This window comes from Mobula birostris, chromosome 2 (genome assembly GCF_030028105.1).
Source record: "Mobula birostris isolate sMobBir1 chromosome 2, sMobBir1.hap1, whole genome shotgun sequence".
Lineage (NCBI taxonomy): Eukaryota > Metazoa > Chordata > Chondrichthyes > Myliobatiformes > Myliobatidae > Mobula > Mobula birostris.
This window is the reverse complement of record NC_092371.1, coordinates 12,791,572-12,811,512: the sequence shown is the minus strand read 5'-3', so window position 1 is coordinate 12,811,512 and position 19,941 is coordinate 12,791,572. Positions and strand designations below refer to the sequence as shown.

General features: G+C 43.3%; 1 protein-coding gene across 2 annotated transcripts in view; it reads left to right on the top strand.

Moving 5' to 3' along the window:
* The window catches only part of LOC140212485 (transcription factor 12-like), a 169,484-nt gene that overhangs the window by 107,946 nt on the left and 41,597 nt on the right, over positions 1-19,941 (top strand). For both annotated transcript variants that reach the window (XM_072283361.1, XM_072283352.1), the window contains exons 6-7: positions 7,414-7,492; positions 18,175-18,248. In XM_072283361.1, the coding sequence (XP_072139462.1) occupies positions 7,414-7,492; positions 18,175-18,248 (153 nt within the window). The remainder of the gene's footprint in view (positions 1-7,413; positions 7,493-18,174; positions 18,249-19,941) is intronic.

Sequence of the window (19,941 nt, the reverse complement as noted above, 5' to 3'; positions counted from 1 at the left end):
TGAATGCTTTTTTAAGCACTGCCTCTTGAAAATGGGGTGGCTAAGGACCAAGAGAGCATTAACTTCACAGCCTGGTTTCAATGAGATGAATGGCCTCTTCTTAAAATGGTCTCTTCCTGCACTGTAAATGTTTGCAGTTCATAAGACCATAAGACCATAGGAGCTGAATTAGGTCCTTTGATCACGTCTGATTTATTTTCCATTTCAACCCCATTCTCCTCCCTTCTCCCCATTAGCTTTATCACTCTTACTAATCAAGATCGATGCCTGTGGCTTTGAATTCCACAGATTCAGCGTTCTCTGGCTAAATAAATTCCTCATCACCTCTTGGTCTCGGCCTGAAAGAATGACTGTTTATTTTCCTCTGTAGATGCTGCCTGACCTACTAACTTCCTCGAGCATTTTGTGTGTACTCTTTCCCTCTGTTCTAAAATGACATCCCACCATTTTGCCGTGTCCCCTGGCCCTAGACTCACTCACTAAAGGGAACATCCTCTCCTCATCCACTTTGTCTAGGCCTTTCAATATTTGGCAGGCTTCTATGAGATCCCTTCATTCTATGACAGAGCCCCTCGGTGCCTCCTCCAAGAGAACGTACAAGATGAGGTGACACTTCACCCATGAGTCTGTTGGGGTCATCCACGTCAACTGTTTATTCCTATCCATAGATGCTACCTGACCTGATTAGCTCCCCCTGCACTTTGTATGTAATGCAAGCACTATTTCAGAAAACCTAAGAGTTGGGATGTCACATTGCAATTTTACAAAACTAAGCTTAGACCATGTTTGGAGTATTATGTGCATTTCTGGTTTCCACAAAGGATGTCACTGTGATGGAGAAGGCGTAGAGGAGATTCACCGAGATGTTGTCTGGATTGGAGGACTTCACTGACTGGGAGAGGTTGCATCGATTTGGCTTGTTTCCCCAACAGTGAAGGAAGTTGACGGGGATCAGGGTAGATAGTCAATTTTTTTTAATCCATGAGAGAGACAGTATCCAAACTCAGAGGTTATAAGGTTTAAGAAGCTGAAAGAGGATTTTAGGGATTTAGAAATGCAGTGGTTGATGTCTGGAATGTACTGTCAAAAGAGGTGATGATTCAAATATAAATACTACGTTTATAGACCGGAAGGCAGTCCTAGTAGGGGCAAATTACATTTGTATAGATGGACGATAAAATGTCAGCGTGGACCGTGTGCTGAATGTTTCTGTGATTCTATGAGGAAGTTGTGAAAGTTTGAGCTTTGGCGAACATTACAGTTAACACCCAGGAATACGAGTCCTGGCCCCTATTGCATTGCTGTCAGTGGGATCTTGCAGTATGGAGGTTAGTCAGCCTGATTCAGAGAATCATTAGAATGTAGAACCGAGGAACTGATGCTGTCCGTAGTGCCCATGTACACTAAACCCAATTGCCTACACTAATCTCAAATCCCACAGCATTGTTACAATCTGTGTACAAGTATCTGCCTCATTACATTTTCTAGCAGTTCTTTGTGAGAAACTGTGCAGGTGAAAAACTTGCCCCTCAAGAGCTGCTTCAAATTTCACCCCTCTTAAACCCATGGCCCTCGAACCTCAGCTGTACACTCACTGGGGTTCAATTCCCGCCGCTGTCTGTAAGGAGTTTGTACGTTCTCCCCATGACTATGTGGGTTTCCTCCGGGTGCTCCAGTTTCCTCCCACATTCCAGAGATGTGTGGGTTAGGTTAGTGAGTTGTGGGCGTGCTGTCTTGTTGCCGGAAGCATGTCGACGCTTGCGGGCTGCCCCCAGCACACCCACAGACAGCGCTGGCTGTTGATACACTGCATGTTTTGATGTACATGTGACAAATTGAAACTAAACTTTCGGCAATCTCCTGGCCAGGACAGGGTGTGCTGATCGGGCGGAGAACCAGGGACGCAAACGACGCTGGTCCATTTGCGGCTGGATCCCAAGGGAAGCCGGCAGGGGAGGGACAGAGACTGTTTCGCTGCCTTTAAAAGTTTCCTTGCAGGGCTCAGTCAAAAAGCAGTTGCTTTGAAACCAGGCAGCTGGAACTGCTTGACCCTGTCTAATTTACTCTTTGATGCAACAGACAATAGTTGGCTCACCGAGGGGTGGGGGCGAGCAGGGCAGCATCTGTCACAATGAAATATGAATTTCAGGCAGCTTCAGCAAAACACCCCTCCCCTCTCACTCCGATGCACACGCCTCCTGCAAAACCAGCACTCTTAATTCTATTTCAGCAGGTCGACTGGGTTCGGCTGTAATGGCTCGGTTCCAGCGTGATGATAGACGCCAAATGTGCCAGGCCCAATTTTCTGAGACACTGATCAGGGTATAATCAGAGGCGCCTAATGGACTGGGGTTAGACGGTGCATACAACCGGTTCTAGACATCACCTTAACCCTTTGAAAGCCGAGAAGCAGAAATAAAACACTGGCAATGAAGCTGAACAGACCTGCTTTCATCCATATGTTCCATCATATCATCTCTTGATAGAACACGGAACCACAAAGTGCTCTTGTCCAGGGGAGACGTTAGCTCTGCTTGCTTACTCCGATGGACTCAGTAGATCCTGTGACATGAATTGGAAGAGGTTCTCCCCATATGCAGGGGAAGATGGTGGGGATCAGCCCCCACCACCTACCACTGCTCCCAATGGCGTGCATCTCAAATAGACTCTGACAACCAAGTCCAGCTCCTGAACTTCACGTGTGGCTTAGCTGCTAAGTGGAAACATTTCTACTGACAGGAGAAGGGGCAAAGCTGGGCTACTGGTGCCTTAAAGCCAGTCACTTCAGGCAGATGGGGCTCGTCAACCATGGTAGGCAGCTCAGCTAGGGGAAGAATAACTCTGATCTCAAACCTCCACGGCCTTGTGGTTGTACCCACTCATGGGGAAGGCTTTGTGGGAGCAAAGCTTAAGGAAGAATCCAGTTCAATGCTGACTGGTGACTCCTGCGATATCACTGTATTGGTCTCTGCCGTTCCTTTGGGTTCATCAGCTGCATGGACAGGGAGAGCCTGCTGCGTGGGCAACAGCTTGTCCTGCATATCGTTCTGCCCCGGCTTGCGTATCACGTAGGCAGCTGGTACACAACATCCATGGTCAACTCTGACCACCAGATATCCTCTCCCCGGTGCCCTCAACCAATTTCACAAGAAACAGATAACGTGGTTACTCTTTCGTGGGTTCTTGCTATCTGCTGATTGGTATATTTCCAATGGTGGCTGAACTTCAAAAAGCACCCCATCAGCTGTGAGATCCTCTGGAATATCTTAATGGACTAGCAAAATGCAAGATTTATTGCTGAAATTAAAACAACAGGAATGAAATGAGAATTGTATTCAGGGTGTGCAGTTAGAAACAACATGGGAATAGTAGGAGATTGTTCAGCCCACGATGCCATTCACTTAGAATCTGGCTGACCTGTGGCAAGCTTGGAGGTCTTCTCCTCGGCTCCATAACCCTTTATACCCTGACCCAAAAATACTGTCAATTGAATTCTGAGCCACAGCAAAGAGCTTAAGAAACTGCCAGTATAAATTCATTCAGCATATCCTTCTTAACACTCACCAGTTTTTAATAGATGCACAATAATCATATCCTAATGCATCACAGTTTGGTATGGCAACTGATATGCTTATGGCTGCAAGAAAATGCATTGAGTTGTTGACACAATTTAGCACGCATGGGAACCAGCCTCCTCTTATTGGAGTCTTATTTAGATGCTGTATTTCACTATTTCGATGTACATTTGACAAATAAAGCTAATCTTTAATCTTTAAAATCTTTATACTCTCTGCCTCAGTAAAGCAGCCCGCATAATCAAAGACCTTCCCCACTCCATATACAGTGGCATGCAAAAGTTTGGGCACCCCCGGTCAAAATTTCTGTTATTGTGAATAGCTAAGCGAGTAAAAGAATACCTGATTTACAAAAGGCATAAAGTTAAAGATGACACATTTCTTTAATATTTTAAGCAAGAATACTTTTTTATTTCCATCTTTTACAGTTTCAAAATAACAAAAAAGGAAAAGGGCCCGAAGCAAGAGTTTGGGCACCCTGCATGGTCAGTATTTAGTAACACCCCCTTTGGCAAGTATCACAGCTTGTAAACGCTTTCGGTAGCCAGCTTCTTTCCAACTGTGATAGACTGCTGAACAGATCCTGACCCGGATCTGGCCGTACCCTCCAAATATCCAGACCTGCCTCTTGGTTTTTTTTTTGCACTACCTTACTTCCCATTTTTCTATTTTCTATTTATGATTTATAATATAAAATTTTAATATTTACTAATTTTAACTATTTTAATATTTTTAATATTTAATATTTGTAATACAGGGAGTGTGAAGCGCAGAATCAAATATCGCTGTGATGATTGTACGTTCTAGTACCAATTGTTTGGCGACAATGAAGTATAAAGATTCTTCGGCTGTCTTGCATGCACTGCTCTTTTGAGGTCCAGATGACGTTTAGGTTGGGGGACTGTGAGGGCCAGGGCAAAACCCTCAGCTTGCACCTCTTGAGGTAGTCCATTGTGGATTTTGAGGTGTGCTTAGGATCATTATCCTGTTGTAAAAGCCATCCTCTTTTCATCTTCAGCTTTTATTTACAGATGGTGTGATGTTTACTTCCAGAATTTGCTGGTATTTAATTGAATTCATTCTTCCCTCTACCAGTGAAATGTTCCCCATGCCACTGGCTGCAACACAAGCCCAAAGCATGATCGATCCACCCCTGTGCTTAACAGTTGGAGGGAGGTTCTTTTCATGAAATTCTGCACCCTTTTTTCTCCAAACATACCTTTCCTCATTGCGGCCAAAAAGTTCTATTTTAACTTCATCAGTCCACAGGACTTGTTTCCAAAATACATCAGGCTTGTTTAGATGTTCCTTTGCAAACTTCTGACCCTGAATGTTGTGGTGAGGACGCAGGAAAGGTTTTCTTCTGATGACTGTTCCACAAAAGTCATATTTCTGCAGGTGTCACTGCACAGTAGAACAGTGCACCACCACTCCAGGGTCTGCTAAATCTTCCTGAGGGTCTTTTGCAGTCAAACAGGGGTTTTGATTTGCCTTTCTTGCAATCCTACAAGCAATTCTCTCGGAAAGTTTTCTTGGTCTTCCAGACCTCAACTTGACCTCCACCGTTCCTTTTAACTGCCATTTCTTAATTACATTACGAACTGAGGAAACGGCTACCTGAAAACACTTTGCTATCTTCTTACAGCCTTCTCCTGGGCATCATTTATTTTAATTTTCAGAGTGCTAGGCAGCTGCTTAGAGGAGCCCATGGCTACTGATTGTTGGGACAGGGTTTGAGGAGTCAGGGTATTTATAAAGCTTTGAAATTTGCATCACCTGGCCTTTCTTAACGATGACTGTGAACAAGCCATAGCCCTAATAAGCTAATTAAGGTTTGAGACCTTGGTAAAAGTTATCTAAGAGCTCAAATCTCTTGGGGTGCCCAAACTTTTACATGGTGTTCCTTTCCTTTTTTTCACTCAAAATTGTACAAAACAAAAATAATACACTAATCTTGCTTAAAATGTTGAAAAGAATGTTTCACCTTTAACTTTATGACTTTTGGAGATTAGTTCAACTTCTACTCACTTAACTATTCACAGTAGCAGAAATTTTGACCAGGGGTACCCAAACTTTCACATGCCACTGTATTCTCTGTTCTTCCCTCTCGTATTGGGCAGAAGATACAAAATACTGATATCATGTACTACCAAGCTCAAGGACAGCTTCTATCCACTCTGATAAGGCTACTGAAGTTAAAGATTAGCTTTATTTGTCACACGTGCATTGAAACATCAAAACACACAGTGAAATGCGTTGCTTGTGTCAAAGATCAGCACAGTTCGAGGATGCGCTGGGGGCAGTGCAAGTCTTGCCATGCTTCTGCCGCCAACATAACATATCCACAACCTACTAAAGCTAAGCCGTACATCTTTGGAGCAAACCACAACACCTGTAGAAAACCCTCAAGGTCACAGGGAGACCATAAAAACTCCTTACAGTCAACAGTGTGAATTGTACCTGGGTTGCTGGTGCTGTAGGAGTGTTACGCTAACTACTATACTACACCTTATACACACCTTCATACACCTTGTATACACCTTAAAATGACACCTCTTGTGCAATAACAACCTCGTTGTGGTCTTCTACTATATTGTCTGCACTTTCTTTGTAATGGCAAGGTTATATTGCTTTTCCCTTGTACTACCTCGATATACTTAATGTGATGAAGTGATCTGTATGGATGGCACGCACTGTTCTCTCTAAGCTGTGCGGGTGCATGGCTGCCTAACAATTGAAATGCTCCTGTGCACATAGCCTTTGTTGCCACGCAGCTGGAATAAAACATGAAAGATTTTCATTATTCCCTTCAATTAATAAATGAAATCAAATTTCATTCTAAATATTTGCAGTCTGCATATTACAAAAAAAAAGCATTTAAAATGCCACTCAGTTTTCAGTCCATGTTAAAATTTCCTGCTCAGAGCAATACGGTTGGTTCGCAGAGTTGTAAAAAAAATTAGAGAAAACATTGATGGCATGCAAGACAAATTTTGTCACTGAATCTTGGTACATGGGACAATAGCAACCAATTTACAAACTTATTTTGTGCCAAGAAGTGTTTCCTGAAATCTCTCTCCATTTAATTTTAAGGTAAGATTCTTGACCTCAGCAACTTAATTTCTCAATCTCCATACAAGGGTATCAACTAAATATTTTACATTCTATGTTAGTTCAATAAGTGTAAAAGCAATTCCTATAGAACTTATACTTCATGTTTTACAGGATTACTTTTATAGTTTTTGTTTTGTTTATTGTGTTCTTTAAGTTTACTGTGTTTTTTTTTGTGCTGCATTGGATCCAGAGTAACACTTGAGTACTGAAGAATGACAAGAAATGATCTTCAAGTTCAAGTTTACTGTCTTTCCACCATACACATCTATACAGCTAAACAAAACGTTGTTCCTCTGGGGACAAGGTGTAAAGACCTTGTACCTTGAATATTTTTTCTTTCCGAGCTTACTTCAGGATCTAAGCTCAGAGCCTGAAGTGAAAATTTCGGTAGGTACAGAGAAAGTGCTTTACTCTTGGATATTACATGAGGCCATGCTGGCATGGTTTTGCGAATGGTTCTATCTAAGCAAGAGCAGGGAGCTGTGGCCAACACTGATTCTTCAATGAACACTGACGCAGGCAGGATTAACTATGGTGTTTATGGGATCTTGCTATGCTCAATGGCTAGTATATTTATCTATATGATCATCACTACATTGTGGAGCATTTTGCAGGATGTTTTGAGAGATGTGATAAACCGTTAGTTAAAGAGAGACATTGACTAACATCTACTTAAGTTTATAATCTGGAATTGTACTCTGATACGCTTACCTCTTTAAAACAGATTTATTCACCGGATCACACCAGTAACAGCTACACATCGAATCCATCTACACCTGTGGGCTCCCCACCATCTATAACAGGTAAGGAAGGAATTTTGTGGATTTGTTCCCTGTGACTTCATGACTTGAACTTTTTTTTTCTCCTCTGCAAAATCCAAACTTAATTTGGGAAGACTTCTTAACCTGATTTCAATCCTCAATCCTCCCAATGTCTTGTCTATGTATTCTGTCCACCATTATCTGTACTGTTCCATGTTCATCATGAACCTAGATTGTATGGTCATCTGGGGTATTTGACTCTGAGAGTCAGACTGGTACTCTGCTCATTGGATGTTCATTTGTGTAATTACCAGGAGGAATTGGATCATGGTCAACCTCAAAAATCCACATTTTTGCATACTCTTTTAACCACTTCTCCCATATCCCGAAATCTCCCCAACCAGGCAAAGAAGAGGACGCATATGTGCGTTAGGGAGGGTGTGCCTAGGGTAGCCTGCAAGTGTCGCCACGTATTCCGTCTCCAACATAGCATGCCCACAATGCTCGGCAGAACAACACAGAATGGAACAAGCGAGTAAGTGACCTTAGCAAAACAAGCCCCTTCCCTTCCTCAATGTACATATGCAGTCCTATGACCCCAGGACTTCTTTGGCCTCTAGTGGACTCGTAGTTTCACAGACATGGGGCCCTGATTGCCCCACTCTAGTTCCGTAGATCTGAGGTGACTGGTCCATGTGGACGCCACAGTCTCTTCCATCGATGAGGTAGCAGGTGCCCAGCAGGGAGTGGATGGGTGGTGTACATTGTAAGATGGTGCACAGCTCCTGCCATTTATGAAGGAGTAACATTTCAAATGAAGTTCCTTTTCCAATATCTTAATGCACCCCTTTAACCCTTGGTCGGTATAGCCATGGCCTCTGAGATTGAAGATCAGCTTTATGGGACCAGCCTGCAAGTGTTGCCATGATTCCAGCACCAACATAGCATGCTCTAAACTAACTCACCCTAACCCGAATGTCTTTGGCATGTAGGAGGAAACCGATGCAACAGGAGGAAGCACACACGATCACAGGGAGAATGTACAAATTCCTTACGGACAGTGACAGGAATTGAACCCTGATCTTTAGGGGAGGCATAGTAACCTAGCAGCTGGCGTAACACTATTACACCATCAGCGACCGGTGTTCAATTCCCACCGCTGTCCGTAAGGAGTTTGCACGTTCTCCCCGTGACCGCGTAGGTTTCCTCCTGGTGCCCCGGTTTCCTCCCACAGTCCAAAAATGTACAGGTTATCCGGTTAATTGGTCACATTGATGTAATTGGGCTGGGTGGGCTGGAAGAGCCTGTTATCGTGCGGTATCTCTGAATAAATAAATTACAGTAGGCGCTGTAAAGCATTACGGTAACTGCTATGCTACCATGCTGCTGAAATTGTTCCTGTCCCATTTCAAAGACATCATGTAATCTAGACTGGTGCCACTGTCATTCTAATGGAGCCCTGTACTGCTGGATGTGGGCATAAATCCAAGCATAGACTAATGCTGTGAATGGATGTGCAACCAAATGGAAGATTGGTTGTTTATTTATATATGGCCACAGCATGCAAAAGTTTGGTCGCCCCTGGTCAAAATTTCTGTTACTGTGAATAGTTAAGTGAGTAGAAGATGAACTGATCTCCAAAAGTCATAAAGTTAAAGATGAAACATTCTTTTCAACATTTTAAGCAAGATTAGTGTATTATTTTTGTTTTGTACAATTTTAGAGTGAAAAAGAGGAAAGAAGCACCATGCAAAAGTTTGGGCACCCCAAGAGATTTGAGCTCTCAGATAACTTTTACCAAGGTCTCAGACCTTAATTAGCTTGTTAGGGCTATGGTTTGTTCACAGTCATCGTTAGGAAAGGCCAGGTGATGCAAATTTCAAAACTTTATAAATACCCTGACTCCTCAAAACTTGTCCCCACAATCAGTAGCCATGGGCTCCTCTAAGCAGCTGCCTAGCACTCTGAAAATTAAAATAAATGATGCCCACAAAGCAGGAGAAGGCTATAAGAAGATAGCAAAGCCTTTTCAGGTAGCCGTTCCTCAGTTTGTAATGTAATTATGAAATAGCAGTTAACAGGAATGGTGGAGGTCAAGTTGAGGTCTGGGAGACCAAGAAAACTTTCCGAGAGAACTGCTTGTAGGATTGCTAGAAAGGCAAATCAAAACCCCCGTTTGACTGCAAAAGACCTTCAGGAAGATTTAGCAGACTCTGGAGTGGTGGAGTACTGTGCAGCCTTACCTGCACAAATATGACCTTCATGGAAGAGTCATCGGAAGAAAACCTTTCCCGCATCCTCACCACAAAATTCAGCATCAGAAGCTTGCAAAAGAACATCTAAACAAGCCTGATGCATTTTGGAAACGAGTCCTGTGGACTGATGAAGTTAAAATAGAACTTTTTGGCCACAATGAGTAAAGGTATGTTTGGAGAAAAAAGGGTGCAGAATTTCATGAAAAGAACATCTCTCCAACTGTTAAGCATGGGGGTGGATCGATCATGCTTTGGACTTGTGTTGCAGCCAGTGGCATGGGGAACATTTCACTGGTAGAGGGAAGAATGAATTCAATTAAATACCGGCAAATTCTGGAAGCAAACATCACACTGTCTGTAAAAATGCTGAAGATGAAAAGAGGATGGCTTCTACAACAGGATAATGATCCTAAACACACCTCAAAATCCACAATGGACTACCTCAACAGGCACAAGCTGAAGGTTTTGCCATGGCTCTCACAGTCCCCCGACCTAAACATCATCGAAAATCTGTGGATAGACCTCAAGAGCAGTACATGCAAGACGGCCCAAGAATCTCACAGAACTAGAAGCCTTTTGCAAGGAAGAATGGGTGAAAATCCCCCAAACAAGAATTGAAAGACTCTTAGCTGGCTACAGAAAGTGTTTACAAGCTGTGATACTTGCCAAAGGGGGTGTTACTAAGTACTGATCATGCAGGGTGCCCAAATTTTTGCTTCGGGCACTTTTCCTTTTTTGTTATTTTGAAACTGTATAAGATGGAAATAAAGTAATCTTGCTTAAAATATTAAAGAAATATGTCATCTTTAACTTTGGTAAATCAGGTTATCTTTTACTCATTTAGCTGTTCCTGGTAACAGAAATTTTGACCGGGGCACCCAAACTTTTGCATGCCACTGTATGTTTGTTGGAGAATCAGAATCAGGTTTAATATCATTGGCATATGTCGTGAAATTTGTGAACTTTACAGGAACGGTACAATGCAATACATAATAATAGAGAAAAATGGTTAAATTAAATAAGTAGCACAAAAAAATACAAATAAAAAATTGGTGAGGTAGTGTCCATGGATTCAATGTCCATTAATAAATCTGATGGCAGAGAAGCTATTCCTGAATTGTTGAGTGTTGGTCTTCAGGCTCCTGTACCTCCTGTCTGCTGGTAGCAATGAGAAGAGGACAAGTCCTGGCTGATGGGGTTCCTTAATGATGGATGCCGGCTTTTTGAGAACTGCTCCTTGAAGATGACCTGAACACTACCGAGGCTAGTGCTCATGATGGAGCTGACTAATTTTACAACTCTCTGCGAGTATCTTTCGTGACATACCAAATCTCCTCAAACTCCTAACGAAATATAGCTGCAATAATATGTTGGGTCCAGGTTAGGTGTTCAGGGATATTGATAACCAGGAACTTGAAATTCCTCACTCTTTCCACTTCTGATTCCCCTATGAGGACTGGTGTGTGTTCCCTCCTCTTACCCTTTCTGAAGTCCACAATCAGTTCTTTGGTCTTACTGATGTTGAGACGTCTGCTTTCAAGCTAGCTAATGAAATTGCTTTTACATATATGACGACATATATGGAGGTCAGATTGAGGTTGTAAAAGGAGACAGTTATTTCCCCCCAGGTCCCCAGTCTGAGATTTTATTGGTTAATGGTCACAAAGGTATAGTTTAACTCCTAAGTATCCCTTTAATGATTTCCACAGCCAGACACTTGGCTCACGCCAGATTCCAAATTTATTTATTGTAATTTTTATTGGTGCTTGGGTGACGCAAGTCTGTCGGTTTTTGTGTCTAGCAGTAACTTGGCTCATTGCTGTACTGTATAGGGTGATTGGAGGAGTAAGCTATTTTAAAGGTGCCTTTCCCGCTCAGTGGAAGAGTTAGTGAGGTTAAACTGATTAGATTAGATTAGATTATGAGAACACTCAGTCCTCTTTTATTGTCATTTAGAAATGCATACATGCATTAAGAAATGATACAATGTTTCTCCGGAGTGATATCACAGAAAACAGGACAAACCAAAGACTAACACTGACAGAACCACATAATTATAACATATAGTTACAGCAGTGCAAAGCAATACCATAACTTGATGAAGAACAAACCATGGGCATGGTAAAAAAAAGTCTCTAAGTCCCCGAGTCGATCGACTCCTGAGTCCCCAATAGCAGGTGGCAAAACGGAGAAACTCCCTGCCATAAACCTCCAGGCACCGTCAACTTGCCGATGCCTTGGAAGCAGCCGACCGCAGCCGACACTGAGTCCATCCGTCCGAAAACTTTGAGCCTCCGACCAGCCCCTCCGATACAGCCTCCCGAGCGCCTTCGACTTTGACCCGGCTGCTGAAACAAGCAAAGCCAAGGATTCGGGGCCTTCTGCTCCGGAGATTCCGGTTACCACACAGTAGCAGCGGCAGGGAAGTGGGCATTTCAGAAGTTTCTCCAGATGCTCCTCTGCACTCTCACGTCCGTCTCCATCAAATCAGAATTGTGCACGGTCCCCTACTTGACAGATTACAGATATCATTCACCGGAGAGGCTGCGCGCGCTGCCGTCACGCCACCATCTTCTCAACACAGACTCAATCGGGCATATTAAGCGGAACACACACAAAATGTTGGAGGAACTCAGCAGGTCAGGCAGCATCTATGGAAGGGAATGAACAGTTGTTGTTTTAAGCTGAGACTCTTTATCAGGACTGGAGAGGAAGGGGAACCCCGACTGACAGTGCTCAGCCATGGAGTTCCTCCACAGGTAATCTCAAAGGCTATGAATATTTGCTGATGCTGCTCCAAAATTTTGGGATTCGCTGTACGCTGAACATGGAGTCTGTTCTGTACTCTTACATATTTCAGTATCTTTGGTTCGTGAGGCTGTTTTACTACAAGTTTTTGGTCAATCTGAGGCCTTTACGAGTTAGAATCAGAATCAGATGAGGTTTAATATCACTGACATATGTTGTGAAATTTGTTAACTTTCTGGCAGCAGTACAATGCAATGAATAATAATAGAGAAAAAATGTGAATTGTAGTAAATTTATATATTATGTAGTTAAAATAAATAAGTATTGGAAATAAAAAAGTAGTAAGGTAGTGTTCATGGGTTCGTTGTCCATTCAGAAATCAAAAGACAGAGGGGAAGAAGCTGTTCCTGAATCACTGAGTGTGGGTCTTCATGCTTCCGTAGCTCCTCCCTGATGGTAGCAATGAGAAGAGGGCATGTCCTGGGTGATAGGGGCTTTTAATGATGGATGCCACCTTTTAAAGGCATCGCTCCTTGAAGATGTACTGGACACTACCAAGTCTAGTGCCCATGATGGAGCTGACTGAGTTTACAACTCTCTGCAGCTTACTTCCATCCTGTGCAGTAGCCCTCACCCCCACCATATCAGGTGGTGATGTTGCCAGTTGGTTGCTAATGAGATCCTCACACACATTTCTGGAAGGTGGAAGTGTCTTTGGGGACATACCAAAACTCCTCAAACTCCAAATGAAATATAGCTGCTGGTGTGCCTTCTTTGTAGCTGCAGTGATATGCTGGGTTTGCCTGAAGCCTATAGACCATAACTTACAGTGTAGTAGCACAACATTATCTGTGAGCTCTAAGTCTTTTCAGATGATTTTGAGTTCAATCCCAACGTTGTACGCCCTTGGTTAACAGAGAGACTTGGGGCTCTTAACTTCTGGGCCGATATCAAATTGGATGTTTGCATCCAAGGAGAATAGGGCAAGAGGTCCCATTCACACCTCGTCTCTTTTTAACTGTACTCACTGACTTATGCAGACATCCCAATGACTCAATTTTAAAATTCTCCTTCTTATCTTCAAACCGTAAGATCATAAGACATAGGGGCAGAATTAGAGCCTGCTCCGCCGTTCCAACATGGCTGATTTATTTTCCCTCTCAACCTCATTCTCCTGCCTTTGACACCCTGACTAATCCTGGGCTTCACCCACATTTTAAAAAATTTCTGCAATGCCCCCTGAGCTCCACAATGCTCTGAGTTCACTGTACTTTGTTTCCGGCCTCTTGCATGCCTCTGATTTCTATTTTTGGAATCCATGTCTTTAACTGCTTAGGTTCTCAGCTTTGAAATTCTTTTTATAATCTTTGTGTCTGTTTCTCCTCCTCTGTCTCTCGTTAACCTAACCATGTATAAAACTTCTGGGTCACCTGTTTTACAACTCTCTTAATGTGTCAACAGTGTCAATTTTTAATCACTAATTCAGTCTGGAACATATTGGGAGTCTTTTAGTTGCATTAATGTCTTGCTTTAACCTGGAAAGGCACTGCTTTTCTTCGTCCATTGTACATAGGCTAAAGTCAGCAAGATTAGGGGGAGGGGAATGAACCCAGGAAATTAGATGGCGCAGAAATTAATACAGACCTGTCAGGGTGTAGATATTTTGAGCAGGTGCAGCGTAAAGTTTCATGGAGTCATAGGGCTGGAATTCTCTCTGTGCCAATGCTCCGCTGGGCTTTTCCATTAATCCTGCTATTAAGCGAATGTTCTAGACGCTGATTGAATGGAGTTTTCTGACAAACAGGTTATTTGCCGGACGGGAATTGTCTGTAATTGCTGTGCCCCTGGTTGGGGTCCCGAGGGAGGGATTGCAGAGAGCAGCTGCCGCACTCTCTCAAACCCTGCTTTGTTGAATGCCAGTGAGGGGCCTCTTCTCTTTCCTTTGTTGCCTCAAGGCAGTGCGACCGCTTTGATTAACTGTGCTGGACGAGGCTTGCTGTGGTGGGGCCTTTTAAACCTTTTAAATAAATAAATCAGGGTAGCGAGGAAGCCCATGAAAAGCTCGAGCTGAACTTTTCTGACCCACAGTGAATCACTGTAAAAATATTCTTCCTGGTTTTTAAGAATTGCAAAGTGGGACGATGCCAGAATGCTGATTTAACTCACATACTACTGGTATGACCAGCAATAACCTCTAGAGCCATTGTTTGAAATATCTGTCAATGGCTTGTTTCTAATGGCAAAGGTTCTCCCACCCACTGGCTCCGTCAGGTGCCAAATTTGACGTCCTCCCTATGCCGAAGAGATTCTAGTTACGGTATCACTCGAGTGTGATGTCTAACGGGTTGTCTAATGGTGGGTCCTCAGGTCGCTGTAGAGGCCAATTGGGGATCCACATATTCTGGTGCAGTGCGGGCAAGGGTAGGTGATGGTTGTGGTTAGTGGTCGGGTCTTTTGGTTGTTCAGAATCAGAATCAGGTTTAATATCATTGGCATATGTCATGAAATACACAATAAATAACTATAGAGAAAATACTGAATTACAGTAAGTATACGTATGTCTATTAAATAGTTCAGTTAAAATAAGCAGCACAAACTAAAACAGAAATAAAGTAGTGAGGTAGTGTTCATGGGTTCAATGTGCATTTAGAAATTGGACGGCAGAGGGGAAGAAGCTGTTACTGAGTCGTTAAGTGTGTGCCCTCAGGGTTCTGTGCCTCCTTTCTGATGGTAACAATGGGAAGGGGGCATGTTCCTTTCAGTCCCTCCTATCACAACTGCTGCATGTTCTCTGTAACACAGTGGAGTCACTCTCATGTAGCACAGCTCCCTCTTAAACAGATTTCCTCCAGGTGTATCTATTGAGTGCAATGTCTTCCCAGTTTTTAGATGTCATGTTGAATTTCTTGTTAGCCTTCCTTCAACTGGAAGTAAAGGATTTGTTAAGGGGAGACATGAGTTAGGCATCCGAATGACATAAACATCCATCAGATTTGGTATTACTTTATCATGGTGGAAATGCTCTTTATGTGAAGTGATTCTCTACACCGGTCATTCCACATGTAGATTTCCATCAATAACTGTGTTGCTGTCTGCTTGCCTGGAGTCCAGCTGTGACTCAAGTAATTTACACCCTTCCCATCAGATCTGAGAACTGAATTTAAGCCCCACCCTAGAGATTCAAACATTAAGAACTAGGCAAGTATTCCTGATACCCCTCAGGAGGAATAACTGCATGGCTGGGAGTAACACACACAAAGTGCTGGATGAACTCAGCAGGTCAGGTAGCATCTGTTGAGGGGAATAAACAGTTAATGTTTTGGACCGAGACCCTTCATCAGAACTGGAAAGGAAGGAGGCAGAAGCCAGGTTAAGAAGGTGTTTGAGGGTACCATCTTTTGCTGCAGATATGTAACTGAGATCCAAAGTACCTCAAGGAACAAGAAGCTGCCGGAGGAGCTCAGGAGGCCAATCAGAGGGTTGAGCAGCATCTATGGAGGAAAGGACATCAACAATTGCTTCCCCACACCCTACAGATGTTGCATGCCCTGCTGAGTACCTCCAGCAGATTGTCATGCTGTTGACCTGCAGCCTATTTAAACCTAGCTCTCATCCACAGTCCTTGTTCACTCATTGAACCAGCCAGCATTGACCAGTTGCTCCCCACCTTCAGCAATCTTGTTGCCTGTAGTGTTTAGTATCTGCTCTTTCTTGTTTTTGTGGCCCCTTGGCCCCTGGTTTTTTATTTTTGTAGTCTGTTATTAAAGTTATCATTTGCTGCTGAATCACCTCTGGTGCACTGACTCTGAGTCAGGCCTCCTCTTCACTTCCTGACACTAATCCCATGGGTTGAAGTTAAAGAGCCAATGGGAATTCGGGCTGGAAAAGTGGGAATGTTGCTGAGAATTGAGGGCCCGAGTCATAGGGAAAGGTTGAATAGGTTAGGACCTTATTCCCTGGAACATACGAGAATGAGAGGAGCTTTGATAGAGGTATACAAAGTTATGAGGGGTAAAGATAGGGTAAGTGCTTGCATGCTTTTTTCACTGAAGTTGGGTGAGACTAGAACTGAAGATCATAGGTTAAGGGTGAAAGGTCAAATATTTAAGGGGAAGCTGAAGGAGAACTTCACTCAGAATGTGGCGCGAGTGTGAAACAAGGTGCCAGCAGAGGTGGAGGATGTAAGCTCAATTTCAACATGTAAGAGAAGTCTGGATAAGCACATGGCTGGAGATCTCGAGTCTCCGGGCACACAACTGTAGATATTCTGACTCCCCCAACGACACACAGGTCTCCTGCCGTGACACGAACCTTCGATCCACCCGTCTCCCAAGCCCTGAGATCCTAGGCCTCCAAAGCTGAGCCCTTGGAGTGCCGAACAACAGCCAGTTATGAAATCCTGAGAGCGGGTCCCATTTCCACAAAGAACCGTAGTCAGCATGTAACTTCAGGTCAAGGTCTTTAAAAGAACCCTGAAAGGGAAAAATAAAGATATTAAAGATGGAAATAGAGCTGTTTCCAAAGATGCAAGTAAAGGAGTCGCCGTTTACTGCCATCATCACTTCGCTCTGCCTCCGAAGGCTATTCAGAACTAAAGAACACAGCTTATCTGTTTGGCATCTTCTGCACAATTGCCAGGTCTTTTCAACCATTGTGCAAATATCTATTGATACCAGTTTTGACTAAAGCCCTGCAGCTCTTTAGGGTACACAATTCCAGACTCCTGGCATTCTGGAAATAGAAATTCCTCTTCTTCTCAAACCTGAATGAGGATCCCTTTGTTCGAAAATTATGTCCCAGTTCTAGATTCCTCATCACAGGAAACATCCTCTCAACATGTATCATGTTAATCCCCTCATGATTCAATAAGATCTCTCGTTAGTTTCTAACATATAACAAGTATTAGGCCAACCCTAGGTATCAGCTTCATGAACTTTTCTCTGAATAGCTTCCAACATAAATCTGTTGACTGTGGTTAAAAAGGCTTAAGGTGTGTTGACCTTCACTTGTTGGGGGATTGAGTTCAAGAGGTAATGTTGCAGCTCTATAAAACCCTGGTTAGATCACACTTGGAGTATTGCGTTCAGTTCTGGTCTTATTATAGGAAGGATATGGAAGTTTTAGAGAGGGTGCAGAGGAGATTTACCTGGATGTTGCCTGGATTAGAGAGCAGGCAATTATGAGGACAGGTTGAGCGAGCTAAGGCTTTTTTCTTTGGAATGAAGTAGGATGAGAGGTGACTTGATAGAGGTATACAAGATGATAATTGGCACCTCTTCCAGGGCAGAAGTAGATAATATGAGGTCCAGAATTTTAAGGTGATGGAAGGGAAATAAAGGGGGTGGATGGTGTCAGAGGTAGTTTTTTTTTTACATAGTGGTAGGTACATGCAGGAACTTAGCAGGTAAGGCAGGGGTCTTGACCCAGTATGTTAACTGTCCATTTTCTTCCATAGATGATACTTGACCTGCTGAGGTTCTCCAGCTGGTGTAAGTTGCCTGCTTCTGCAGCTATAACTGGATCAAAGCACTTTTCCTTGTATAAACCATATCCAGTTACACCCAAAAGGGGTAGTAGAGTTCAACATGGGTCGAACCTGGGCAAAAGGGACTACTATTTCAGTGGGCACCATGCTCAGCGTGGTCAAGATGGGCCAAAGGATGCTGTATTTGATCTATAACTCCTCTACAAAACATTATTTTAATTGTTATGTCTCTTAAGGTTCCGCTCAGTGGCCCAGACCTGGAGGGCAGGCAGCTGCTTCCCCAAGCTATGAGAATACCCTGCACTCACTGGTAAGTCTGCCTAATGTTACCCTAAGGTCATCGCAGGTTGGATTGAGCTAACACACATTGGTCTCTTGTTACTCAACTATGTGAGCAATTACGTACTGTGGTTGTGCTCAGTGTTTGTGACGCAACAGATGGGTGCAATTACTCTTTCGTCTGGATCAGAAGTTCCAAGTTTATTGTCTGATGTCTTAATGCAGGGGTTCCAAACCTGGGGTCCATGGAGCTCTTGCTTCCTAGTATTGGTCCATGGCTTAAAAAAGGTTGGGACATGATGTTTAATGAAAGGCCTAGATAAAGTGGACATGGAGGAGACGTTTCCAATAGTGCAGGACCAGAGGTCACAGCATCAGAATACAAGGACATCTCTTTAGTACAGAGAGGAGGAGGAATTTCTTTAGCCAGAGGGTGGTGAATCTGTGGAATTCATTGCCATAGATGGTTGTGGAGGGCAAGTCATTGGGTATATCTAAAGCAGAGGTTGATGGTTCTTGATTAGTGAGGGTGTCAAAGGTTAATGGGAGAAGGCAGAAGAATGGGGTTGAGAGGGATAATAAATCAGCATGATGGAATAAGGCCATAAGATATAGGAGCAGAAGTAGGCCATTCGGCCCATGGAGTCTGCTCCGCCATTCAGTCATGGGCTGATCCAATTCTTCCAGTCATCCCCACTCCCCTGCTTTCACCCCATACCCTTTGATGCCCTGGCTAATCAAGAACCTATCTATTTCTGCCTTAAATACATCCAATGACTTGGCCTCCACAGCCGCTCATGGCAACAAATCCCAGATTTACCACCTTCTGATTAAAGTAATTTCTCCGCACCTCAGTTCTAAATGGACGTCCTTCAATCCTGAAGTCATGCCCTCTTGTCCTAGACTCCCCTACCATGGGAAATAACTTTGCCATATCTAATCTGTTCAGGCCTTCTAACATTCGGAATGTTTCTATGAAATCCTCTCATCCTCCTGAGTTCCAGGGAATACAGCCCAAGAGCTGCCAGACGTTCCTCATACGGTAATCCTTTCATTCCTGGATTCATTCTCGTGAATCTTCTCTGAACCCTCTCCAATATCAGTATATCCTTTCTAAAATAAGCAGCCCGAAACTGCACACAGTATTCCAAGTGTGGTCTCACGAGTGCCTTACAGAGCCTCAACATCACATCCCTGCTCTTATACTCTATACTTCTAGAAATAAATGCCAACATTGCATTCGCCTTGGAGCAGACTCAATGGGCAAAATGGCCTAATTCTGTTCCTATGTCTTATGGTCTTAAGAAGCTCCAGGACTTGAACCTGCAGTTTGGATCACACTGCCTTTGCACCGTGGGAGGTAAATCTCAGCCTTCTCTTGAGACTTAACAGCAATTAGCAGTTAATATATTTAAACGATAATGAGTTAAAACTGCTAATATCTGTTGTGACATCCTCCACTTCACTATACAAAAATGAGAAGTCAGATTGCCAGGTGGCTTTGACTCACATTCCTCCCTCAAGTGAAGCTGTCACAGGTTGTTCAGCTCACTGTTGCCTCCTAGTGGCCTGGATGTAAGGATATTTCAATGTGCTAATTAGGTAGTACTTCTAAATAATTACACTAATCTTTCTTTCCCTTCTTATTCAATCAAAAGTAGACAACAGGGGACATGATTATATGGTGTTGGGATTGTTTTCTTGTGAATCATTGGCTTCTGTTC